This window comes from Columba livia, chromosome Z (assembly GCF_036013475.1).
Source record: "Columba livia isolate bColLiv1 breed racing homer chromosome Z, bColLiv1.pat.W.v2, whole genome shotgun sequence".
NCBI lineage: Eukaryota > Metazoa > Chordata > Aves > Columbiformes > Columbidae > Columba > Columba livia.
In genome coordinates, this window is record NC_088642.1 from 44,038,455 (window position 1) to 44,065,414 (window position 26,960).

Sequence of the window (26,960 nt, forward strand, 5' to 3'; positions counted from 1 at the left end):
AAACAGGCAAGTAGGCTCTCGTACATGCCCTGGAGAGTCATAGCAAACTGCTCATTTTGTACTGTTGGTGTATAATCATCACGTAAATTTAACAGAAATCTTTCTCTCTTGAAAAATAATCCAACACACCAGAGCCAGTAACTTTTCCATATTCACTTTAGCTAAAAATTATTCTAAAGTCAATGAAATATTAATCACTTTCAGCAACAGAGCAATCTGTGAAAAAAACAAAATAAAACAAAGCTCATAAAATCCAGGTGTCATCCTTCTACAAAAAAAGAAGACTCACAAGTAATGCAGACCATTGTGGGGTTTTGTTTGTTTCTTTGGTTTTGTTTTGAAGTTAACAACAGAGACACCAGTCAATGCCTTCCTGGCCTAATGAAAGCACCACAGACCTTCACGTAACTTACCCACCAGAGCCATCTTTACAATTAGTGTAAGTTCATTTTTCATCCTAGAAGACTGAAAATCTATGCAGCTAGCAGCAGATTACAGTTTTCACTGAGCACTGTCTCTTCTCTGTCGGAAAACCAGCAATATCATCTCAAAAGTGTCCTCTTTCGTTTCAGTCCTGCTAAGTCCCAAGGGTATTTCCCAAGGTTTAAATGCTGAGTTCCTTCTCAAGCCAGAGAGAAACATTTACTGTGACTAGTTCAGCTCCAGAGACAAATGCTACATGATGCGCTACCAGGCAGGAGATGAACTCCAGTGCTGTAGCTACTCGCAGATGTTCTCCAACACAATGGACTATTGCAAGAGCTGAATACAGCACAGGCCAGGACTTGAGACAGGTGCACAAGCACACTCTGAAGCTAACGTCATACTTACATGACTTCCTGAATTAAGATCCTCACACAAAATAGTAACCTTCGTCAATCACCAAGACATTAATTGTTTTTTATGCAACTAAATAGAACAGCAAAAACTGCAGATGTTAATCCGGTCTCATCAGAAAGGGTTCAGTTACTGCAGTTACAACAAAAATACAATAAAAATAACCAGTTTTTCCTGTACAAAGGGTACTTATCCAATGCAGTTATCCATGCACCCTTTTTTTATGCTATTTGATATGTGTTTAGTTTCTAGTATCTGTTCCATTATTTTTAACAGAAGGCTCAAGTTCTGTTACTTCATACCATGTAAACATCAGTGGGCCTTGCTGTGCCAGTATCACGTGGGAAGGTTTCCCAGCTAGCCTCTGCTATGCCTCACATATAGAGGACAGAGGTAATTCTTGGTAGGTTATTTTTACTTCCTTAAAAATGAATAAATATCTAATGCCTCAAGTACAGAAGAAGAAATTGTGTTCAGGTGCTCTTTTGAAGAAAAAGAATTTCTGGAACCTGGTGGCTCCACCAAAGTAAGCAAATTGCATTTCTTACCTGCACAGGTATCTTGGTGGGTTTGGGAGGTCTTTAACCATGTAACACTCTCCCCCATTTACACAGAAGGCTTTCTGCTTTATGTCACATTTTGTGAGATGACTTGTCCCAGTTGTAGATGTAGAAGTGGCTGGAAAAGACAAGAATGAAAATACTGATCAGAATGGCTTAGTTTTTCTTCCTGACTGGCAAGTGTACCTCTTTGTGATGGAAGAAGTAAGGCCAGGGAAGACCTGGCAAGTCCTCTGAGCTCTCTGTTGCTACAGGAACTAATTTCCTGACCCTGTATTTTGTTCATTGACACAGGGAATGGAGTTTAAATCCGAACCTCAGAGATATGCTACCACACACCAAGCCTGGGAGGAAGGGAGGATTTCACTAGCCCTCTCCACCAAGTCACCTTAAATTTCCGCAACACGCATGTATATTTAATTTAAAAATGTGTGATTTATGTTCAGTTATTTATATTGCTTTAATCACATTCAAGTAACTTTGGCGTGTGAGAGTCATTAGAGATGGCTGATATAGTGCCCAATAAAATGAGACCTTGGATGAGGTTTCTTCCTGGCATTGCCTTGAAGTAGGTGTTTTTCAGAGGAGTTTAACCTGAGGTCCTGTGCTGATTCCATCGCTTGGGACTGAACCCCTCAGTCCAGCCACTGCCTTGTTCCCAGAGGAGAGAGTGACTGACTGAATGCTGAATGGTTCTTCCCCTGCTCATCAACAACAGCTGTTGTTGCTCTGGTTTGACTATGTAAGGAGAGAGAGACAGAGGGAGGACAGGGGACTAGACACTAGATACCATTAAGTATCTAAATTGCTATTAAATGGAAACACCACTGTGCCTGCACCACTCCATGCTGTGTTTAGGGAATACGTGGGGAAAGCAGAAGCATGATTTGGTTAGCAACCTTTAGGGAGGCTGCCAGGGTAGGATGAGAAATCCCAGACTCAGGATTTGCCCATGCAGTGTCTGTCAAGCAAATTATAGTGCCCTGACCAAAGGGAGCAGTACTGTAGGAGAGACTGTGCTCAAGAAGTCCCCATTGCAGTCATTTCTAGTAATTACTAGTGTGAAGTGAGTCTACCTGAGGTTGCCCCAAGCTACCTAACAGCAATAGGAATGAGGAGGAGGCCATATTACAACCTCAGCCTCTCACACTGCTCTGTGCCTACAAAACCACCCCTGTGAGGTGAGTTAAACCCAAGTCAGGCATGTAACTGCTGGGCTGCAGCTGCACACCCAAAATATGATCTCTGGTTGCCCCCTAGTTCGCATAAGTGTTGCTCTAAATTCTATCAAAATGGGGTATGCATGCTTGAAGTCTGGACAGCAGTCAGTACCAAGCTCAGGAACCATGCTACTGATGGGCTTTAGCTATGGCTTTAGCTCTGGCAAGTAACTCAAGTTATTCATTTAACTTGATTTTGTCTGCCTAAAGCTGAAGTGCTTAGTTGTAAGGTACTCTCTATCGCTCACAGAAAGCAGCTCAATTTATCCCCACAATGGGCGGGATAAACATCCCCTCTGATGGTATCCACCTCCCTACACTGACTGCAGAGTAAGCTTAAACTCTTGAGAATGTGGATCTAATTTTTAAATGGCTACAACTAGCCAAACTGGCTGTCATCTGTAAATATGAGGTTTGTGTTTAGCCATCTCCAGACATACAGAAATAAGAAATTTTGTTACGGTGCTGAACAAACCCCAATATTTTTGTTTCTGAAAGATAGCTTCTACCCTGAGGTGGACCAATGGCTTTATCCACTGACTGATTCCACTGAAGTTGACTAGAAAGCTGCAGGCACCTACACTAAAGTTATCTGATATGCAAAGGCTTTTATAACACGAAGGCACCCGAGGGGCATGTTTACAGTAGGTGATGCGTGATGTTCCACCATTTGCTGCACACATTGAAGCCAAAGAAAAAGTGCTTTAAACAGATTTGCTATCAACAGATACCAGTTACACATTTTGAGTTCTTCTTTCTGAGAATAAGGATGAAATAGTCCCTGTCACATTTGATTTTCATGTGTTTCCCCTCATCTTCCAAGTAAAACTGCATTTTTAGCACTCACCACTAGGGAGAAAGGGAAACCTTGGTTGGCACCATTTTCAGAGTGGCTTTAGCTATCTTTTTTCAATGAGACATGAGATAGTGACTGAGATACTTAAGTTCCACCCTTTACTCCATCAAAATCCTGTCTGCTTGTCCAGTTAACATGTGTCATACCCGTTCCTTCCTTTGCCATTAATCATCAGCATGATGGCTTCTTTCTTTTTCTTCCATAATGCCTTGCTTGCATGGAGTGCCCTTCTTCAGCAGGCCAGGAAAAGCCCTCCTGTGACCTCTTCTGAAACTCAAGCTCCCTCCTGCTTCTCATTGTTGGCATTGTGTCAGATCTCCCAAGATTCTGATCTTTACTGGGGCCTCTAAGTGCTAAAGAAATGCTAACATGGAGTACTAATTCCTCGTAATAACACATGCCTTTCTCTTGGCCCCTCAAAGCATGATTTATAACCTCTCAGACCAGGATAAATTCATGTCTTGTCTAGAGGCAGGAAAAGGGGTCATGTTTTAAGAGTAGTCTGACACTCCTTCAGCTAGCAGAAGTTCAAACAGGATTTTGCACCCAATGTTGACAAAAGGCTGGCCAACAGATTGCCATCAGCTCAGTGGTGAAAGGTCGCCTGTGCTTGTTGTCGGTGGGCTGACCACCATCCTTGCCATGAATCTTAGGATGGGGAGATCTGCCTTGTGGAAGAGCCTTTTCTTCTTCATGGCCTTGAAGGGATCCTGGATTATTAGCCAAATGACAAACTGCAGTATAACAAAACCTAAGATATGACAAATGTGGGTAAGGGAATCACATCTATACAGTAATACACATTTTGAAGCCTTTGTGAGTCTTAACTGGTAAACTCTCTATTAAGCTTATCCCTGCTCATAGCCCATCCACCACTGTGTCCTTCCACCTTATTAAAAGACTTCAACCTGAAAGTGAGACAAACACTCTGAGGATATCCCTCAAGCTGAGAAAGTGAATGCATTTTTTTGGAAGGGAAAAAGACAGTGTTCTCTGCAGTGTTTCTTCCAAAAAAGTCATTTTGCTACCCCGCTGGCTAAAGGAATGTTTTACATAGAATTATGAAGGTAGATAGAGTAGCATGTGGCCTGGTAGCTATCTGTAATTGTTTTAATCATCTTGCTTACTTTTTTTTCTTTAGGCAGCAGCTCAGACAAAAGCAGATCACTGTGGAGTTTCAAAGTAACAGTTTCCAGCTGATGTGAGAGAGTGTTGGATAGCAGCAATTGCTCTGAACTGATTACCAGAGATAGGAATAATCTGTGACACTCAGAGAAATGTCATTATACAAGTGCTTTACACATATTTGTGAGGAGTGCCTATACCCATGTTTTTGGCATCACATGTTCAAAACTGTTGTATAAATCTTGCGTGAGCATGTTTTCTGCATTACTTATGCACTGGCACTGTAGTCCCATTCTGCCTGAGCTTTGTAACCCCATGGGGTGAGGGTAGAAAAAAGTCTCCAGTGAGCTGTGATATCAATTTTTCTTTGCAAAAGATGCATAGCTTTTGTGGCATATGACCAGTATTCAGTGTATGCACTGTAAGCCTATTTTGCAAATTAAACACAAGAAACACTAACTATGGTTTTGGGTTTCACTTAAAGCCACATAATGGAAGAAATGTGGTGTTTGGGAGCAGGTGTTCATTGATGCCCGTTTCACACAGTCTGTAACTAGCCCAAAAATACTTCATACATCTCTAGCAGACATGGGCTTGGAGTATGTATAGTGGGAATGACCAGTAGTGGTGAGCTAAAGTATAGCTGTAGGCCACATATGTGTGTGTTGTTTTTTATTCACCTACTCAAAATTCATACCTCCTTTATTTCCTGTAATGTTCTCTTCAGCTATACAAGCACAAGATAGAAAAACTGGTGTATTCTGGAGTCCTATACTAAACACCTAGCTTACCAAAAGGACTAAATTACATATTGTAATGAAATTTGAAATTATCATGCATGAGATAACATCTGAAAATATTGCACACTCAACCTTCCCCCCACCCTGCCCCTGAATGCAGGAACACCACACTTAAAAAAGCAAGTATGGACAGTATGAACAAAGTCCTTACTAATGCAAATGTTCACACTGCACTGAAAAACAATGAGATCTGCTCCCATCTACAGGAACTGCCTAAAGCCATTAACAAGAAGAAAAATAAGAGCTATTGCATCTTACAAAACTACTCTCTAAAATGTGAATTACTGCTGTAAAACTAACTTAGGATCATTTCATGTCAAGCAGACACAGTATCATGTTATTTGGAGCTTACCTGGGGAATCTCTGACCCTTTCTTGTCCTGACACAGAAAAATGCATTTTCTTTTTCTCTCTTGCTTTCAAAAACCCCTCTGAAGTTCAGTGGCTAGAGCAGCAGGAATCCCAGGCCCTGTGCAGGTGAGGCAGACTGCTGAGAGAAGCCCTAAGTGATCTCTGAGTACAGACTGAGAGGGAAGGGCTTTGCAACCTAAACAGAATAGTGTCCATGACTCTTTGAATTGAATTTCTGCAAAGATGGTGTAAAATCAGAGGATGTGCTCAAAGTTGTGCAAGGTGACTAGATGGCTTATGACTCAATGGAGACAAAGTCAAGTGTCTGCTGCAGCACAAAGAAAGGTTTGCCATTCTCACTGGAAGGCCACTTAGGGGATGTAAATATGCTGCCTTATTGAACTGCAGGTGGACACCTTTCCAGTCTCCTCTTGTAAACAAAAAGAGTAAATTACTGAGTAGGAACAGAACAAATACTTCTGTTTATCACTGTTTTCTGAGACTAAGGCTTAAGCAAAGCTGACTTGCAGCTGACACCAACAGAAGAGAAAGGCACCTGGAGGGAGGGACAGAGAGGGAGAAGGAAGGGTAGACACAAGCACACAAGTGAGGTTTGAGGTCATGAAGTGTGTGCCCCCAGAAGAAAGTCAGCTTTACTATCTCACATTCCCTTACTTGAAGCTCGTGAATTTATTTAAAAGTACAATCCAGTTTCCAATTGACTTGCTAATGGGCAGTTTAAAGATGTCCAGCCCTTATCTGCAGGGTAGATTGATTTCCAACATAACCTTGGCTGTAGCACTCAATCCCTCTGCGTCTCTGTTAAACCATCTACATTTTCTTCCCTCTGAATACTGAGCCTCTTCAACTCTGACTTCCCCAATGAGCCTGACTTGCAAAGTACTTGTGACTGCAGAAAACCTTGGCATTTCTGCACTACACTGATGAAGAAAACTGCTGGTTCCAGCATAACTGTGGGCAGCAAAAGCTATATGGGTACCTTCAAGGAGAACAGAAGCCAAAACTTGAGACCAAATAAAAATCTACCCCCTTCTAAACAGACAAGAATATCCATTTTAGCAGGTGTGTAGAAGGATGTGTTTCATGTCCTTCGTACTTACCAAAGGTTTAAAAAAAGCCTACCAACACCAACAAATAAACCTCAGAGAAAAACAAATCCCAGATCTCTATAGGAGGCATTTACAACCTATTTCATGGGGCTTCACTTTTTTCACTTTGCTTTGGTGATGTGATATGCTAAACAGGCTGTCCAATCTAGTGATAAGGTTTTTCAGCCTTTGTCTCCAGAATTAATATGCAGAATTGCAGATTCCTAGGACCATCACAGGAGATCATTTAAGGAGCCTGCTGTTTTGCCAGTAGCTGGAATTAAGTGCTTACAAGTTAGTGGAATTACTCTCTGGCCCTAAGACAGTGCTTTCTCAGTTTGGAACTATCTCTATGAAGATCAGGACCAGCAAGAAGGAAACAGGAAGTCACTGGGTCAGCAAGATAGAAACTTCAGAAAAGATTAAGTGCACATAAACTCTTGCTGAACCAAGGCAACATGTCTCTCTTCCCCCTACCACACAGATGCAGTGGCAGTTTCCCCTCATGAATCCAACCTTAGCAAAGCAAAGGAAAGAAAAAAAAAATAAAGAAAAACAAAGGACAGACACTTCAGCTTGCTGCACCACCCGATCACTTCCTCCCTGATAGGCCAGCTGACTGACCCACTTGGCAGGCGTGACTGCAAGACCTGTACAGCATCTGGCTCACCACAGAGGGTCAAGAGGTGACACATGCTAAAGACAGCCTGACCAGCAACAATTTTTGTTTGCTTCATTTAACTTTGAGATGGGAGAAAAGATGGGCAGAGACACACACAGCTCATGGGTTGCTAGTGAGGAAATGCAATTACTGTCTGCAAGCACTAGAGTTTTCAGAAAAAGGAGGTCAACATGGGTTTTGGAAGTCTGCAAGGGTGCATGGAAAAATGTGGTTGAAACAGGGCTTTGAGACAAGGCATACTTTCCCACTGCCATGAAAGATGTTATCTTTCTCTTTAAGGTGATGTGATAAGCGTTCACAAAAGATTTGCAAAGGTCTTTAGAAAACCTTCCCCACCTGATGAGGGGAAACATGAATGACAAAACACAAGGCAGAGACAGGCCAGAGGGTCCCAAGAGGAAAATTGTGTGTGTGGTGGTGAGGGGCAGCAAAAAAGAAAAGAAAGGAGATGCAGAGGAAATCTGCATAGACTGAATCAGTGCAAGAAAAATAGGTCTAAGCCCAGGAATGCTAAACTGCCAACCAGATAAGGAAGTGTCTTTATGATTGAGGGACTCTCAAACAACTTTGATAGTACCAGGAATGGGTGAGAGGGTCTGTAAACTTATAGGTTTTGGATTAAAGCAGGCAGCAGATAAGCAGATGAATGCAACTGCCACAACACAGTTAACTTTATCCATTGTGGAGTCCTTTGGCACAGTGGAGAACATCCCACCATGTGGAGAAGCCTGGCTGGCCAAATAAACTGTAGGAAGGTATTCCTGGCTCACCTTGCTTCAGAGGCTGCACCCTGCTCTTTCCCACACTTGCTGTGCAGCAAGGTAAGGTAAATAACTCACTGGGCTGGACATTCATAACAGGGGTAGAACCCATGCAAAGCAACCTGTAATAACACCCAGTAAGATGCACTCCATCACAGTGGACCTTACTGCTATGTGTCTCCACAGAGCTCCAAAAGGTCACTTCGACTTTCTGAGGAAGGACCAACAGTGAGGGTGCAGAGTAGGCCCTCAAAACTGTAAAGGGGACTTAAAAGTGGAGGTGAAGCTTCATGAAGCAAGAGCTGCCCAGAGAGTACAGTTCCTCCACCAGTGCCCAGGTAGGGGAGCCATTGCATAAACAAGGGAAATCAGCTGTTGGACAGATGAGAAGCCATCTTCTGCATATGTCAGGGCATAGATACCAACTCTAGGAGAACTGATTGCACCAAACCACTGAGCAGGTCAGGTTTTCCTGTTGGTGTCATGACCCTGTCTAATCCATGAGAAAGGGGCTATTGCACTGGCTGCAGCTGCATTATAGTCTGGAGAGGTGATTCATGAGACCTCGCTGCCAACATCCCTCCCCACAGGAGGACTGGAATTGAGCTAGTAAAGTGGAGAACTAATGCAAACAGCATCATTTGCACATAGAGTAAACAACTGTACTCAACAGTTTTAACTTAAAAAAGGTTTTTGATTTTTAGAAAGGGGAAAACAGAATGTTGACAGAACTGAAAGGACGAACACATAAAGACTATGAAGATTATGAAGACAGATCACCATCCTGCAAGGAACTGTTCAGAGACAAATCCTCACACTAGTCTAGGGTCCTGACAGCTGCCCAAATCCAGCTGCAGGTTTGGCTTGGCAGTAAGCTCTCTGAGGCAGCAAGTACAGCTGTGCTTACAGTACTCTCCCTGCTTTGGGATGCAAAATCTGGATTATTTCCCTTCTCCAGTCCATGCCTGATGCTTTCTGTGGAGGTTGTTCATGTGGTTTACCAGTGCTGTAACGCATTTTCAACTACTAAAATAAATTATAATAAAAAATCTAACTCTCATTAACTGCAGCTACTTTCAGATCAGGTAGCAGGTCTGTCTTACTGTTCCAGAGAGCTCCTGTGGCAGAGGATTGTATCACAAGTTGCACCTAGTACCATCCAGTTTGCCTTGAGGGGTGTGTAGTGATACTGACATACATATTTCCTTATCACATTGAGTATTGAAATGGTTCCATCCCATTAAAACACAATCAGTCAAAATCTGTTCTTGATCCTCTTTCCTCTGAAGGATTTTTGTTATTAGTTCCAAGTATACAATTATACTTCTGTGGATAAGTGCAAAATCTCTTCACTTCTTTATCACAATCTGCTTGCAGAGATGTGGGGATAATAAAGACTATTCAGCAGCTTATAAAAGGAAGCACGCAAACTTTCTATTACAAATGATGTTTCATATAAAATCAACATGATAATCTTTGTCAGGAACCCTACTTCAGGAAATTTCAGCAAGAACATACTGAAAACTGAGCATATAAGCAGATACAAATTCAAAATAGCACTCAAGTACCTGCTTAATTTGTAGTCACTTTTTTTTTCTGTCTTTAAAAAGTTTTTCTGAAACAGAATGGATTTCATCACAGTGCCATAAGTGTTTAGTCTTGTTGAAAGCAAAGCTTGCCCACTGAAATATGCCATGGTAAGTAAGTTTGCAAAAGGAAGCTGTGTCTGTGACCTTTCCTTGAATTATTCTAAATGTCCAGTTCAGAATTCCTAGGCATGCATTACTCTGTCTCCTTTTGCATAGTCTGCAGTGAAAAACATTCATGAGTTTACTAATTCCAGAATGAAAGAAGCTTTCATTGATTTTGAAGCACATCTCCAAAATCAGTAAGGGCATGTCCCTTCCCCCCTCCCCCACCCCCAAAGCACAGAAGACTTATCTGTTACTTTCCCAGTGGTCTTCTGCTTCATGGGGGTGGCCATGAGAAGAAGCCACTGGAAACCTGAGGCATGAAAGGGATATGCTGGCCCTGAGGCAACTACAGCTTGGTCTCTTTGACTAGCCTGAAGTCCCTTGGTGATGAAGTAAAGCAGAGTACCAGAGATTGGCTCTTCCCATGTAACAGTAGCTCTTGTGACACTGATTGAAACACAAACTAGTACAAAAATATACCTCCATTTCTGAATCAAAGATATAGCAACTTCTCTCAGAAAACACAAAGGATTGCTCCCAGGTTGCCAAGTATCTCCTTGATATCTATGATAAGAAAGCGTTCCAAGAAAGGATCGCCAATAAGACTGGCAGGTAAGAGAGATAAGTAAAGAACATGAATCCTTATTGAAGACAGCTTCCTCCGTAATGCACCAAAGCTCGAATTTATTTGTCAGTTTAGTTTGGTATTTGTATTCTAGAAGAGATTTCCAAGGAACAGGATTTTTATTTATTAAAGTTGCTTTACAATTCAAAGCAAGTTTTGAAATACAACCATCAGAAAAGAAGAAAGACATTGTCTCACCGTTAAAACTTATTCCTTACATCTGAAATGGACCATTCCCCTTGGAAAAAGGTATGAGAAACTGTAATACTGAGCTGATGGGTCTCTTATGCAGGCCCTGCAAGAGGATTCAGCCTCCTGGTCTGTTTTGAAAATGCTCAGTGAGACTACAGAGAAAAATCTTCTCTGGGCAGGTGCACAGGAACATTTCCAGTCTGCTCTACACCAGCACAGCCATGGGAGCCACCTTTTGAAAAAACACAGGGTTACCACTTCCCTGCTTGGAATTTATGTCTCCAGAGGAGAATGGTGGAGAGAGACATTATTAGGTGTTTTATTTACAGCAAGATCCTTTGGACTCTGTAAGCTGGGTCCTTTCATAGCAAACTGTCAAAGCACATGAAATTCCTATAAAAGAAAGTTATTTTGCAGTAGGGAGACTTTTCTCACGTATCACAGTATCACAGTATGTTTGGGATTGGAAGGGACCTCAAAAGATCATCTAGTCCAATCCCCCTGCTGGAGCAGGAACGCCTAGGTGAGGTCACACAGGAACATGTCCAGACGGGTTTTGAATGTCTCCAGAGAAGGAGACTCCACAACCTCCCTGGGCAGCCTGTTCCAATGCTCTGTCACCCTCACTGAGAAGAAGTTTCTTCTCAAATTTAAGCGGAACCTCTTGTGTTCCAGCTTGATCCCATTACCCCTTGTCCTATCATTGTTTGCCACCGAGAAGAGCCTGGCTCCATCCTCATGGCACTCACCCTTTATATATTTATAAACATTCATAAGGTCCCCCCTTAGTCTCCTCTTCTCCAAACTACAGAGACCCAGCTCCCTCAGCCTTTCTTCATAAGGGAGGTGCTCCACTCCCTTCATCATCTTTGTTGCCCTACGCTGGATCCTCTCCAGCAGTTCCCTGTCCTTCTGGAACTGAGGGGCCCAGAACTGGACACAATATTCCAGACGTGGTCTCACCAGGGCAAAGTAGAGGGGAAGGAGGACCTCTCTTGATCTACTAACCACCCCGCTTCTAATACACCCCAGGATGCCATTGGCCTTCCTGGCCACAATGGCACAGTGCTGGCTCATGGTCATCCTGTTGTCCACCAGGACCCCCAGGTCCCTTTCCCCTACACTGCTCTCTAATATGTAATTTCCCAACCTAGACTGGAACCTGGGGTTGTTCCTGCCTAGATGCAGGACTCTATACTTTCCCTTGTTAAATTTCATTAGGTTATTCCCCGCCCAACTCTCCAGACTGTCCAGGTCCCACTGGATGGCAGCACAGCCTTCTGGTGTGTCAGCCACCCCTCCCAGCTTAGTGTCATCAGCAAACTTGCTGATAGTACACTCTATTCCCTCGTCTAAATCGTTAATGAATATATTGAATAATATTGGCCCCAGTACTGACCCCTGAGGCACTCCACTAGATACTGGCCTCCAACTAGACTCCGCACCATTGACTACCACTCTCTGGCTTCTCTCCTTAAGCCAGTTTGCAACCCACCTCACTACTCTATTGTCTAGACCACACCTCCTCAACTTAGCTGTGAGGATGCTGTGGGAGACTGTGTCAAAGGCTTTACTGAAGTCAAGGTAGACCACATCCACCACTCTGCCATCATCCATCCATCTTGTTACATTCTCATAAAAGGCTATGAGGTTGGTCAAGCATGACCTACCCTTGGTGAAGCCATGCTGACTGCCCCTAATAACCCTCTTGTCCTTGATATGCCTTGAGATGGCACCAAGGATAAGCTGTTCCATTACTTTCCCAGGGACAGAGGTGAGGCTGACCGGTCTATAATTACCCGGGTCCTCCTTCTTGCCCTTTTTGAAGACTGGAGTGACATTTGCTTTCCTCCAATCCTCGGGCACCTCCCCCGTTTCCCAAGACTTGGCAAAGATGATGGAGAGCGATGTCCCTCCCTGATTTTCAGCCTGAACATATGGAACAGTCACTGTTTATAGTGCTGTTTGAAAATAAGTGTGTATGAAAAGATACTTAGGGAAAACATACTCACGTCAGTAAAAAGGCAAACAAGGATGGCCAAGAAAACACTAGTGGGTCAAAACAGAAAGATTTCAGGTTTCCTAGCCTGAAGTGAGTCTCTTTTGAACTGTGGGCTGTAGTCCTGCTGAAATTGACTCCAACAGGCTTCAAAGTATGGTGTGATATGTCAGGAGCAACTGCATCAGCAGACACCAGCTCAGTGTGTCCCCAGTGAAACCCACCTGTGATGACCGCTGCCTGACCAGGACCACTGCGAACTGCTGCGGATGGCAGCTGCAAGTGCAGTGGAGCAAGTATGTATACCCAGAGCCAGTCCTGTGCACCTGCTCTCCTTCCTCTGCCTTCTCTCCTGCGACTTCTGCCACCATCTGCATTTAAAAGTGTGCAGTACTTCACCTTGGGCTTACTGGTAAAACTCTGTGGCAAAACGTCAGTTTACTGCAAAGGGAATAGGATGTTGTCCTTAACAAATATTTGCTACCAACTCAGTTTTGTAAAAAATGAATGGTACTGTATTTGTTGCAACAGGAAGGACTACCTTCCATCTATCAATGGCACTGTTTGTTCTGGAACGTTATTTTATTTACCTGTTAGCCTATTCAGCTGTTATTTCTTCAGTGAAGTTATATTTTAGTGTGCTGATACAGTAACTGTAATTTAATCAGTACTTCTTCTTCAGAAACATCAGAGAGGACTATGCAATAAACATGTCACTGTGCTAGACAGTTTTCAAATGTCTATGAGAAGGTTGGAGTGTTTTCCACATTAAAAAGAAGTACATTAGAACAAGTATAAGGTTGCTTTTCTAGCCTCTAGAAAAGTCAGGTAAGAAAAAAGACAACCATGTAGAAAAAGAAAATGTGTTCATGTTGAGACTAAATGGCACATTTCCTCCAGCAGTTAATTTCTACAGTCTGGTCATAAATCTGCCACAAATCAGATTTATAATGAAATGCTAACAGATTCCAAGGAATTGTTGTGTTAATAGAGTCACTGTCGTACCCATGTGTTTGTGCAGAAACGGACCTGCAACAGGGATGGATCCATAGGAATGAGAAAAGGGTTCAAAAGCCTGAGCAGAGTGTGCGTCTTTGCTAGAGGTAGTTTCAGAGTGGATAAAATGCAGTTGAAATGAACATCGTACTTTCAACAGAAAGCCAAGATTTTTGTCCAGCTAAGGGAGGGGATTTGGCAACAGTGAATGCACAGTCACATGAGGGAACACTTCTGACTAAAAAAAGAGCCCTGTCTACACGCAGCAGCTGTTTTAAGGTAAAACATTTTTGTGAAGGCAGTGCCATCCTTGGTCCTTGCTCATCAGCTTGGAAGGGGCTCTTTGCTGATATTTATTATTTCTAGCGCTGGAAACAGATAGATTGCTGTTATGTACCAAGATCAAGGAGAACACCAGCCAGAAATGAGAAGAGTTCACAAGGTATGTAAACAGCAAGAAACAGAGGTACACAGAGACAAGGACACAAGAAAACATCAAGAAACTCTTCATGGTGACAACCGAGATTTTTCTGTAAATTCTTCCACAAAAGAGAATATTCCAAGTAAATAAAGATGTGTGGCTTACAGAGAGCCCCTCCAAGCAGGAGGCAACATCTGTAGCGGCTGTTGGAACAACCATTTTATGGTAAGCAACACCCAGTTGCTGCCAGAAGGTGGGAACCTGCACTTATCAAGTGAATCGGAGGGAAGAGGAGATAAGCTGTGAGGGGGGATGGGTGTGCAATGAGATGAGAAACTGCTGAAGGGAGGCAGGAGGAAACCACTGGACAAGCCTGCTGAGGTGGAGGTCCTAGGTGTGTGGGTAAGAGCAGAAAGCTGTGCTTTAGTGGTGTTAGGCACAAAGAGCCCTCCAGACACAGAAAGCCAAGCTGGGCATCCACCAAGCCTACACCTTTTTAACCTCTTCATTTCAAAGCACTACCTGGGGTGAAAGGATCACCTTTCTCCTGTAGACCAGGCCTAAGCTTTTGGGTTCATTACAGAAAACTGCTAGTGCATGTAGTACCCCATCAATAACCTTATAAGTATTCCACTTGCTCCACATAATTTTGAGTTCCTTTGTATCAAAATGAAAGTACATTTTCATTAATAAAACTTAGAGAGGGTTTGTTTTTCCATCTTATTTCAGTCTACAAACGGAATCATTATGGTTTCTCAACTGCTATATCCATTTTATGGTTCCATAGGGGGTACATTCAAGCAAAAATCTGTGCTAATGAGAATCTCGAGTGTCAAATATGTCATTGTCTCCTGCATGTGACTGAGCAAAGTGCCAACCCACAGCAGAGACCCTAGGGACTGTCCTCATCACACTGCTCATCTGACAGCCTCATTTTCTGGGTTTCAGCCAGTAACTTAACAAAGTCCAAAAGACATTCCAGCAGTCAGAAGAGAGTTGTACACACCAGCCCAGTGAAGCTAGGTGTGGTTTTCACCCAAACCAGAATGTGCTTCATATGCCACAGTTATTAGGCAGATGTATCAATCCAGGATTAGGAACAAAGAAATCCCTGAAGTTCTCCAGGACAGAGCAGCAACCTAGCACAAACTGGTGAATGGGAAGGCTACCAAGTGTACAGGGTCCACATTTTAGATGAATACTTGACAGTGGCAGTTGTGGAGCTGTCCTGAAGTTATGGAAGATGTAGGCATAGCATTTATTTATTTAAAAATATTGCCTTGAAGTATGAGCAAGAAGATCAATAGTCTAAGACATTTAGAAACCTTGAGTCAAGCCTTCAAAATCCTGAGATTAGTTTATTAGTTTTATTGTTTTGTTGCTTTTCAGCCTTTGAGCCTACCTTGTATTGCAACCTAAAAAGTTAGGCTTTTCCTTTTCCCTTTCAAGTGAAAGCTAAAATGTAGCTTGAAGAAAGCAACCAAATGCTGCAAGGATCCTGCCTACTATGTGTGCTGGTAGCACTGCAACAACATTTTACCACAGACTGAGGAACAAGGCAATCCACTGCAAAACTGCATCTAAATACTGGTTTTGAAGGATCCTTGGCTGCTGTACCAAAAGTGAACTGCAAAAGCAATTACCAGTTATCAACCTGGGAGGTGATGAGGGATTCAGTAACAAACAATTTTTTTGACTCTTAGGAATATTGAGACAAGGTTGAGCTTTTTCACAGGACAAAACTAGTCGCTGGCTGATTTTCTCCAGCGCTGAGGTGTTTGTGGGGGAAAGGACTTGGACACCAGCCTGGTACACATAATGGCATCGTGGCTGTGACCAGGTTAGCATTGCATCTCTGTGCTGCCAGAACTGATGCTTGGGGGCAAAATAGGTGCCTCTGTGCTTTCCTCTGTCTGCCCTCCATTGCAACTCCCTTACCAATTTGCACCTCCAGAAACTCAGGAAGGTTCTGGTGCAAATACCCTGGTGAATATAAAGTAAAAAGAGGAATTTCAGCCTAAATCCATCCTGCCTTTCACAGGATGCACAGGATTTTCACTGGAACATACTTCAGGTCAATGAAGACAAGACAAAGTCTGAGTATCTCAGGGAAAAAGAGAACGATTTTTTCTTTCTTCAGGGTATTCTCTTACAGTCAAGCAAAGCTGACTTCATGTCTTTTTCAAATTTCCTGTTGGATCAGAGGCCAGTTTCAGCTCTCTGCCTTATTTAACCTTGGTCAACGGGACACAAAACTTAAATGACAGATAGTGTTGTGGCAGATACTGTTGTCTTCCTCCATTTACCAAAAATGGCTTGTTTCATTCCACCAAAGCCATGTATTTTGTTACCAGCAGCATCACTATCATGACAGCAATGAAAGCCCTGTGTTGGTAGTACACCAGTGGTGAGCTAAGTTACAGTGCCTGTGCAATCTTTTTACTGTTCTAGTACTGTAGAGATGACCCCTAGGTGCCATTAATTTCTGTGGCCTTTATGGAGCTCACTGAGTGAGATGAAATTACATTTTACTGTGCAAAGAGTCTGCTTTAAGACAAAAGGGCAAACAGGCCAGGAGAATTTGTCTGCCAGAGTCACTTGCCTGAAATGAGAAACTGATCCCACTGACATAGTGAGAGTGGGTCCTTCTCCTCTCTGACATTTTTGCACCATTTATCTGCTTTTATTTATATGCACCAATGAAGAGTGGTCCTTTGGGAACAGTTTTCTTTAATGCTTCTAACGCTAAGAGCAGCTGTTCGAATTAAATAGTTTGAGACACTGCTTGCATGAAAATGAGTGAATTTGAGAATCTAGATAAAAATTTTATTTTTTAGCAATGGATGAAAACAAAGACTAGCTTAAAACATTCACATGTGGGGAAAAATAAAAGTCTAAATCAGCAGATCGTAGCTTCGATTAAAGAGTTTACCAACGGAAAATGACTTAACAGATAATAAAATCAAACTAACACAAAATATACTTAACTTCTAGCAGTAAGTATTTTCTTATTGTTTTGGTCTGTTATTCTCAGGTAGTTCAGAAATTTGCTGTGGAATAGGATCTTCTCTTTGTTACTCATGCTGAGTAGAAAAAAATTTGGTATCAAAGAGATACCCATTAACATATGATGCTAGAAAAAATAAAATGAAAAATTCTTTCATGCATTTTGTAAAGCTAGAAACAAGTTCAAGAAGCCTGATGAACATATTAAAACAATGTTATGCTTCCAAAAGCATGAGGAACATTTTTCACTATCTAAGTTTTATTTCTTAACTAGTAGTGAAAAGCAGTTAAGAAGAATGTTTAATATGTTTAGAAGGACTTGAAAGTCAACAAATTGGAAGAAAAGGTGGATCAAGATTTAGAATATATTCCCCTACATCCTTGGAAAAGAATGGGAAGACTGACAGTCATACTTTTCCTGCAAGGAAACAATCAGAGAGTCATTTTGGTTGGAAAAGACCTTTAAGATCATCGAGTCCAACAATCACTGTCTTCATTTAATTTATCATTTTACTCTAAATTGTGATGAAATACATTACCTGAAAATTGGTAAAAAAGAAAAAAGTAAAGCTTTGAACTAAATAATTATCAAAATCTTTTAGGTATATAGTCAACACATACAGCTTTTGTCTGGCGCATATCAGAGTGGTGCCGTATATGCTGTTCGTGCCATGGGCATCTATCAGGGGAGTAGAAAACAACCTACATCTGAAAAGTAAAGATACTGATTTTTCAAGAAATTCTTCTACAAGTTATTTCTTCCTTTCTGCTTTTCAGACAGACTAGACTCATCGTGCCTTGAAGCTCCCTTGAATTATGGAGTCCAAAAATGGACCCAAAAATCAGCACTGTGTTTCTAAAATCTGAGTTTAAATGGAACAGTATGAACTCCTAGTGGAATTACCCTGGGTCTATACTCTTGATCAGTGGCACAAAGTCAATGGTAGACACATTTTACAAAACAGTGAGAAGAGAATGCCATTCACTGCCTCCCATATTTCACACATACTCCGTGTGATCTGATGGAGTGTATCCCATTGGAAAAATAAATGGGAGAGGTTATCACTTTGAATTAAAATGGGAAAAACCAAGTTTCAGGGATTTAATCTCTGACCTGAAGTTTGCCAACTAGAGTCTTTTCAAAGGCTGAAAAAGAATTACGGCTGCCTAAAATGATACTTCTTCTGAATCGGTGCAGTGCTGAAGTTCAAGCCTGTCTCTCATGGTTGTAATAGTGGACCTACAGAGCACAGTATTTACTTTTTTCTATTTTCAGATCCTTTCTCCCTACTTCTGACAGTTTATTTTAGGCTTTGCCAGACGAGTAGTCCAGGCTGTGTGTCTGAGTCTTTGTTTCTCGTTACATCTTCCCTCTGGTGCTCCCCACAGCACTCCTGCTTCATCAGTTGAACCCATTTCAGTTTCTTCTGACTACTGTACTTACGTGCCTTTACAGCACTCTCCCTGCAAGAGGAAAGGACAACAGGGATATTTTGGGCCTCCAGAAGCACAAGACATTGACAAATGATGCCCTGCTCTCCTGAAGGCTAGTAAGGTATATGGCAGCAGGTGACATGCTGGGCTGGCAAAGATGCAAATTGCCTGTGGCCAGCTTGAACAGGGCTGTCCTTTTTCCTTACCTCCAGGTATGAGTTTGTCTGGAGGGCAGGAGAAGTGTGTAATCTGGTCAACTAAGAGAGGCTTGGGGTGGTTATTGTGTGGGAGCAGGCTCAACACAGTAACCAGACCCATCAGTAATTGCATCCTCTGCATGTTCTGGTGTGCCTGGCTCCTCTCCTAGACTGACTGCTGTCTGGAGACACGTCTGGTTATATCTTGATACAGAATATGCCCTTGATGTTAAGTAAAGGGTCAGAAAGAAAAGCCTCAGCTCAGCTACTTAGTTTGACAAAAAAGTCCTTTTAAAGTGTTTTTGAAGTGGTGCCTCTTCCTAGGACTTCAGCAGCCTATTTATTATACAGAGCTTATTGCTTTGGATTTGAAATTGGAGATTCAGCTTTCCTCTTGGTTTTTTTCCCCTAGCCTTTAACTAGGCCTTTCTGCATGTTCAGTAGAGAGTAAATCAGGGGCAAGTGACTGTCACATTAAGAGAGGAAATTACCAAGCAATACAGGGGAAGAAAAGGCAGGCAATTATCAGAGCTGATTTCAGCCAATAAGGTAAGATAGCTGAATAAAGAACCCCTCTTTCTTAGTCTGTTAAATAATAAAGTTAATTAACCTTTGGGCTTCAACTTTATGCAAAAGCTAGCCCAGACAGCCTGCTTAAAGCACTACCTTGATGCAACATGCACATATTCCACTCTCAAGGTGTACAAGGCAAGTTCACTGAGAGACAGTAGGTTTGGGTCTCAATCTCACAGACTCTCAAATGCCTTGAAAAGCCCTGCCTGGAGTCACACATTGGTGAGTGGCTCTGGAGGAGCTCAGGTCTCCCAGTCCTGCTACATTCAGTCAGGAGAGCTATGGGAGCATCCTCTGACTGCAGTAGTACCAGCCCTGCTCACCTAGGACAGACAGTTTCTGGATATGCCAATCCTTTCTGTCCCTCCTGCAAATGCCCACCCAGGTCAGTGCTCTATTTCGTGCTCTGCTCCAACAATGCTACAGCTTCCTGTGGAACTGACTTAACTGCCCAATGATGTGTTGGTTCAGCCTGTGCTTTAACACAAGGCAGCCTACATGTTGAAGCCCAGTAATACTGCTTCAGTCTCTCCCTTTATGATACTTCTTTTTTTTTTGAGGAGGAGATTGTATATTTTCTTTTCCAAAAATCTTTCCAACATACAGTAATACTTAGAGCAAATATGCATGGATGTAAATCATGATTGTCAGCCATTAACATATTATAGTGACATCAGAGAAGGTGGGATTTCAAAGACTCAAGTCAAAAGAATCAAGGGACATTCTAGAGTTGGTGGTATGTCTTCTGGCAATGGTGCATTGCATGAGGAAGAGAGTTCAAGGTAAATTAAATACTCCAAGGGATTATTTTCTCATAACATTACATAAAAGATACTTATTCATGTAACAAAGAAGGAAAAAGTGCAAGATATATCCCTGGCCATTTACAGCATGTCCATAATACTGAGGAGCATGTTCAGCCATTAATCTTACAACCAGTATGTAGAATATACTGCAGTGATCTAAAAACGTCTGTTCTGAAGGGTCAGCAAACCCTGAAAAGGAAAAGATATGTATGGGAAACAAAAAAGTGCTTATGGATCCCAGGACCTACTGATCTTTAGATCCTTTGAATATGACTGTTACTTTTGTACCATGGAAAGCTTAAACTAAAATGTTGGGTCTCCTGCCTACTAAATATAACACCTACAAAACTTTTATTAAAATGAAAGATTGCACTTCCAGGTGGGCATTTAACCATATGGAATCACACATCACATGCAATTCCCAATCACCTGCTCATGAGTCTGGATCAATCCCATCATTCTTCAATATCAGTACACTAACAAAAAAGAAAAAAAAAAAAAAACAGTATGACACGATTTAATAGCTGATGTAAATCTTCCAGAATTCACTCTTGCCCTTGACTCTGGCTGTACTTAAATATTTCTTCTATTAAACCATGATGTCATATAGTACATTTTTCATAGGTGCTGAGTGTGAGCAGCCTTCACTGAAACCAGAGAGACTGGCAGGTGCTAATTACTTCTGCTAGGTTTTTTGAGAGATTAATGCACAACAGAGATCTCTTGCAGTTGCAGGAGTAGGTGGCAGTTTTCAGTGAAAGACTAGTGATTTATGAGATGGATGGCACATTGCCAAAGTCTTACAGGCCCTTGATGTCAAGCATTGGTTTTGGATATATGAGCTGATCAATGAATTTGGACAACTGAGCATTTGAATACCCAACTGGACTAGCTCAGACTGTCCTGATCAGCCCTTTATATTATAATAAAAATCAGGCTGCATTAAAAGTTGCAATGAGAAGCATCTTAACAGCTCTTCTATTTTCTTTCTCTTATTCTTCTGATTTCCATGTAGCTTCAGCTCACTGTGGTAACACTAAAGGTGCACGGATGTAGAGAGACAGGGAACACTTTATAGCTACAGCACATCTAGACTCTCTGAAACACTGGAAAAAGGAGCATTTTCTAGGTTTCCTATGAGGATCCAAAGGCTTATGCTGAGATTGCTATGAGGATTTCTTCTTCCAACATGTTAATGTGCCCACAAAAATCCCTCCTTGTAACTGCATGCACCTGTTTAAGATTAGATCAAATCTGGGCTTGATGTCCTCTGCTGCAGAAAGCACACAGGAATGTGCTGTGTTTGAAGGAAAAGAGGAATTTTTCCTGCTGTATGCAACAGATGTGATACTGCCAAAGCCAGAGGAAAAAGTGACAAGGAGGAGATAACCTCATTCCTCCTGAGAAGCAGCAGATGCAGATGAAACTTCACCTTTCTTCCACCTGTCTTCTTATTTTTGTATGCCTCGAGGCACTGAACAAATATGGACCAGGCTTTGATGGAAGGGAAATTCAAATAGAGCAAACCCCTATTCCTTCACACACAGAGAACATCTATTGCTGGCCCCAGGCCCTGTTGGGAGGAAATCAGGCTTATGACAAAGCTCTGGAGCCTTCTTCCTTCTCCTTCTCCTCTTACTGATCTATTTCTCCAGCCTTGCCAGACCTCTCAACCCAACTGACAGAGACCTGAGAAGAAGACTCACACAGGCAATAACCCCTGACCATTTGGCTCATTTTGCATAAATGGATAAGGCCACTCATCAGGAGCAAGAGAGAAAGGACAGCCAGTTCCTGCCTGCACCGTGATAGACCTTTGTGCAAGAACACTGCCACAGAAACACCTATGCACCTGCACCTGATACTACTTCGAAGATGGGTCAACAGGCAGAGCAGCAACAGATGGCTCCGGTAGATAAGGTCTATGCAGTGAAGGACTAGTGGCACCCTGGTGTCTCTCCACACACCCCTAAAATCACATTGCAGGTACATCGGCACCAGCTACAAGGAATGCTGAAACAAACTGCCTTCTTCATTAGCGTGCTGGGATTTAAGGTTGAATACATACAAGCTCTTCTGCCCTTTCACCTCTGTAAGAGACAGTGGCTCTTAGCATAGTGAGTGTGTGAGAGATGGTGGTTCTTAACACATGGTGTAAGTGTGGAAAGCTGAGATATTGTGAATTGTTGTCTGCATGTTGAGAGGAGAGTGGAGTAATTGAAAGGTCTCTGGAAGCCGAAGGATGTTTTTCAGCAGTGATGCAGTGATACAGCTGCCACAACCTGGAGCGAGTTACCACCTCAGCCTGTATGCTAGCTGAGTCTTGCTGCTCACCCCTAGCTCTGTTGTTCCTGCCCTTATATTTTGGTTATGCAGTCACAAGGTGGGGAGCTAGAAATGGAGGAAGGCAAGTCCATGAGGCTCAAGCACCACCTGGCAGCAAAAGATGGACCTAGGAGAAAGGCCTGTACGGAGAACTGATGCTATATCTGCTGTTGTTACTCACCTCTGCAGCATCCCTATCTTGTTCAGTGGGTTGCCCTGCAAGTTTCAGAAGACAAATCCAGAACCAACTGGAAGGTCCTCCTGCCTGTGTGCTATGGGATCGAAGGCAAAAGAGATCTGCACTATTCTGGTGCATTCCTGTCTGCCTGGAAGTGGCTGCATGGCTGCCATTGAAAAGCTACCATTTTTGCTTGATGATGCTGTCGAGTGCCCTGAATGACCCCAGCAAGCTCAGTCTCTGATAACCAGATAGATTAGTCAGAGACTTCATCCATTCCTTAGCTGAAGCATTTCCTTCTGCTGACCACTCTCATCTGCATTGTTTCCTAGACTGAGTCAGGGCAATCTCCTTCTTCACCTACCTATCATCTTGGCCTGTATTTCTGTTTTGGTGCCAGATTTTAGGTGGGCCAGATACTGCCATTTGTACCAGTACCACACAAACAGTTTCAAGAAGAAAATCAAGGTCTCTGATGGTTTCCACTGAGTTGTTTTAGTGTTTTCCTGACAATTCCATGCACAGAAATCTAATCCAATGAAACATCTTTCCTGTTTCAGCCTAATGATTTCCAGTGGCAACAAGCTCCACAGTTAAACTACATGCAATATAAAGTGAGACTGCCTGTGATCAGCTTTTTTAATCAGCTTTTTTAGCTCATCAAGCACATCCTTGCTTTTGTATCAGTGGCCAAGAGAGCAGAACCTCCTCTCTACCCTCTCAAGGTCATTTTTAAAATCACCCAACCTCTCCATTAAGTCCCCTCAATCTTTTGGGTCCAGTCACCTCACATAGGAAAAACCCTGAGAGTTTTTTCAAGCTGACTGCTATTCCTTTGATGCTTTGCTGTATTCCTTTCTACTCTGCTATTCCATCTGAAATGAAGCAGCAGGCAGCACTGTATACAAAAGTATGAAGGCATAGTGACAGTTTCCCTATAGTTTTCTCACTCCAATTTGTATGTTTCTTCTATTTCTTCTACTATTGGGTCTTTGAGCACAGTAGTGTATGCAGAAGAGATATTAATTTGGATTTTAAGTGCCCTAAATTACTGACCTACAGCTGTGCTAATGTAGTGGTGGAATAACCTTTCTCTGTTTCAGAAATATCTGGAATGCAAGTGACAACCAACCCCAAGGTCCTTACAACCAAAAGTGTCTGGACAGATAAAAAAGAACAGGTGATATATCCAAGGATTGACAGCATCAGTAGCAGAGGCAGGGAAAATGCTTTGTTGTCCTGGGCAAAGGCTGGAACTGTCAGTGAGCAGCTTTGTTCCGGCTTTGCCTCTGTGAAACAACAGTTGGGCTATTTACACCTATGTCCTATGTCATCTCAAACAACCTAGCAAAGTGTGAAGGGAAACATCACAAAAAACATTAGGAACAGGTAGGTCTGTTTCCTTTAGTCTGTTTTCCTGCATCCAGGGGCCTAACTTTCCCACCGTCCACTAGGAGGCTCATTTCTTCCTTTTTTTTTCCCTGTTTCATGTATTATTTGCCTGTTTTCTTTAATATGAATCATGAGAAATAACTCCACGAGTGCTGCTCTAACAGATCTGCACAGATGGGTCATGCAAGAGTGACCTACTTGTAGCCAAAGTTTAATTTTCGACAAGGAAACAAGCAATGCCTTTGATCCATAGGTTTCAAGGAGGAAAACAGGACAAAACCAAAGGCAAAAGTCAGTCAGTTATGCCTGAAAGACATAATACAATCCACAGTATATATTTCAGGTTGGAGGGGAAGGAGGAAACAGGGAGCTCTTGATTCATATTCCTCATTCTACTGGTCTCAGGGGTTGTTTGAGCCTTACAGCCGGCCTGATTTACAAATAGATATATCTCTTGCTTTTTATTTGTTGTCTCTTTGTCATTTTCTTATTGGCACATCAGGTCCAAGAATGGCCACTATACAGGAAACTATTGCAAAATGAACTTTCTCATTGAAGTGACAATTTTCCAGTAAACAGTCTAACTCCCACTGGAGCTTTCTATTCTATCAGAGGTGATACTGAGCACTGCCCACAGTGAATTTTTCAAAATCCATTAGTGCCTCTTTTGCTGGCTCCTTAGAGGAAGCTCTCTGCTAACAGATCCAACCAAGAGCTGAGATTGCATCATGAGTGCTGGGCACATCCCAGAAACTGACCTTTGATGCATATGGGGAAGTTTTGAGGCTGTCTAGCTCTGCTGCTACATTGCTGCTTGTAATGCTGGGAAAAAAGGCTGTCTCACAAGAAAGAAACATACTAATTTGGGTTGGACAAGACCCATATCAGTAGAAAAGATGAGAAGGCAGAGAGGCAGGACAAACGGACAGAGAGAAGGCAGTTACGGTACTCTCTGAGGGCTTTTTTCTGCCCCAGAAATACAGAATTCAACCCAGATTTTGGGTGACAGGAGTTGTCGTGTTAAGAACACTTTTTTTTTTTTTTTTTTTAATGCATGCCTATTCGTTAGAAAAAGATGTGTCTGAATGATTGGTTGCACTCTACCTTCTCTTCTAGGACAGCCTTCTTTTTCCTCATCTCCATAATATCTCCCAATTCTTCTTTTCCTCTCTCCTTGTCCTCCCCATCCCATTGCTGCAGTCTTAGCCTCCCTGTACATCCAAAACATGGGAACCCTTCCATTCCTCCCCACTGGGAGCAGATGCTGACAAGTGCCCTAGTACAAACATACATCTTTCACAGGGGCTCCAGATCTGTTGACATTTTTCTGGAAGGTCCTGGGAGAAATCCAGTCTTGGCAAAACCCCTGCTGTGTTAGCAGAACTGACACACCTCCTGTGCTGCACAGAAAGCTCCATTGAGATTACTTTAAAAATTAAAAAGTAGCATTAAAAATAGAAAAGGTTTTTGACTAGCCCCAGTGTTACAGAGGAAGATGATGTGGCCTCTCAGATTCATACTGATGTTCAGACATAAAGATGTGTGTGGTTAAGTCTTGCTGAACTCAGTAGATTGCATCAATATGTGAGGCTAGATATTAGGTTTCCTGCTTTCCACTGGGGATAGGCTAAGTTCTGGGTTTTTGCTCACAGGATTTGAAATGAGAAGACTTGTTCTGCTTTCTCAAAACTTTTGCATTGTTTCTATTTTAATTCTGAATTTGTATTTAAGTAAAGAAAATTTATTTTGCACAACTGCATCTGGCTCAGGTCCCAGTCACCCCATGCCCGCTCTCTGACAGTGGCCAGCATGAGATGCTTCAGAGGAAAGCACAAGATACTCTGCTAATGCTCAGCTACGGAATAAGGAGGCCCCAGGGAAAATTTCTTCCTAAACCCTGTTAGCTAGAGCTTGGCTTCTGTCTTGATGCCCAATGACTCATATTCCTTCCAAAATCTCATGTTTATTTTTAAGTATTAACCAGTATGACTCTGGCCAATGTTGCTCTTCATATTATGCCTAATCCTGCTTTGAGCAGACATGCAGTCTTTGGCTTCATATATATTCTTTGGCATTAGCTTATAGCTAGTTGCGTATTGTGTGAAAAAGTATTTCCTTCTACTAGTTTTGGCTTTTTTTGTCTTAAGAAAAATGATTTTGCTATTTTATCCCTCCCTCCTCTGTTTTCCTCACAAATAGATACTCAGCCCAGAGCTGGGGCAGAAGGAAGAGACATTTCTATTGATGTAGGTTGTGAAAACAACCCAAAGACAGGTGACTGGTTGGAAGGCACTACCTAGCCAAACCCAAGCAGTCTTCACTGTGATGTGCCAGCCCCGTAAAAGCAGAACTTCTGCAAATAGCTTTTAGAGTTGTAGATGTGTCTACAACAAAAAATCAAGGTTGTGGCATTTTTTAAAAACAGCTTATTTTAACAAGTTCTAATTTGAGATATTTTAGTTCATCCATTTAATTAATTTATTTATTTATCTATCTATTTATTTATACCATATATGAAGTGCTTTGTTGCAGATCTTGTTGCCTTTCTGACCAGAATTGCCAAATGCAAGGGTAAAATTTGCTATTAGTTGCCAACCTGCTTTCCTCCTTATTCCCTAGAGATATTTACCTGGAAAGGAGACAGCAGTATCAGTGACACACTTTCTTGGAGATTTTCCCATCAGAAAACTTTCTTCAATTAAAAGCTGAGTTTTCTGAGAAGCCAAATAGAAAAGCCTGCATAAGTGACTTACAAATTGTTCTTGCAAGGTTCTTCACATCTCTTGGTACATGATAAGTGAAAATTTATTATTTGGCAACAT

At 42.2% G+C, this 26,960-nt stretch overlaps 1 protein-coding gene across 23 annotated transcripts in view; it reads right to left on the bottom strand.

Moving 5' to 3' along the window:
- NRG1 (neuregulin 1) overlaps positions 1 to 26,960 on the bottom strand; it is a 474,741-nt gene that overhangs the window by 31,563 nt on the left and 416,218 nt on the right. For 21 of the 23 annotated variants that reach the window (XM_065045636.1, XM_065045631.1, XM_065045634.1 and 18 more), the window contains one exon: positions 1,386 to 1,515. In XM_065045636.1, the coding sequence (XP_064901708.1) occupies positions 1,386 to 1,515 (130 nt within the window). Of the gene's footprint in view, positions 1 to 1,381; positions 1,516 to 26,960 lie in introns of those variants that run through there. The other 2 variants (XM_065045641.1, XM_065045643.1) reach the window with 1 other exon arrangement.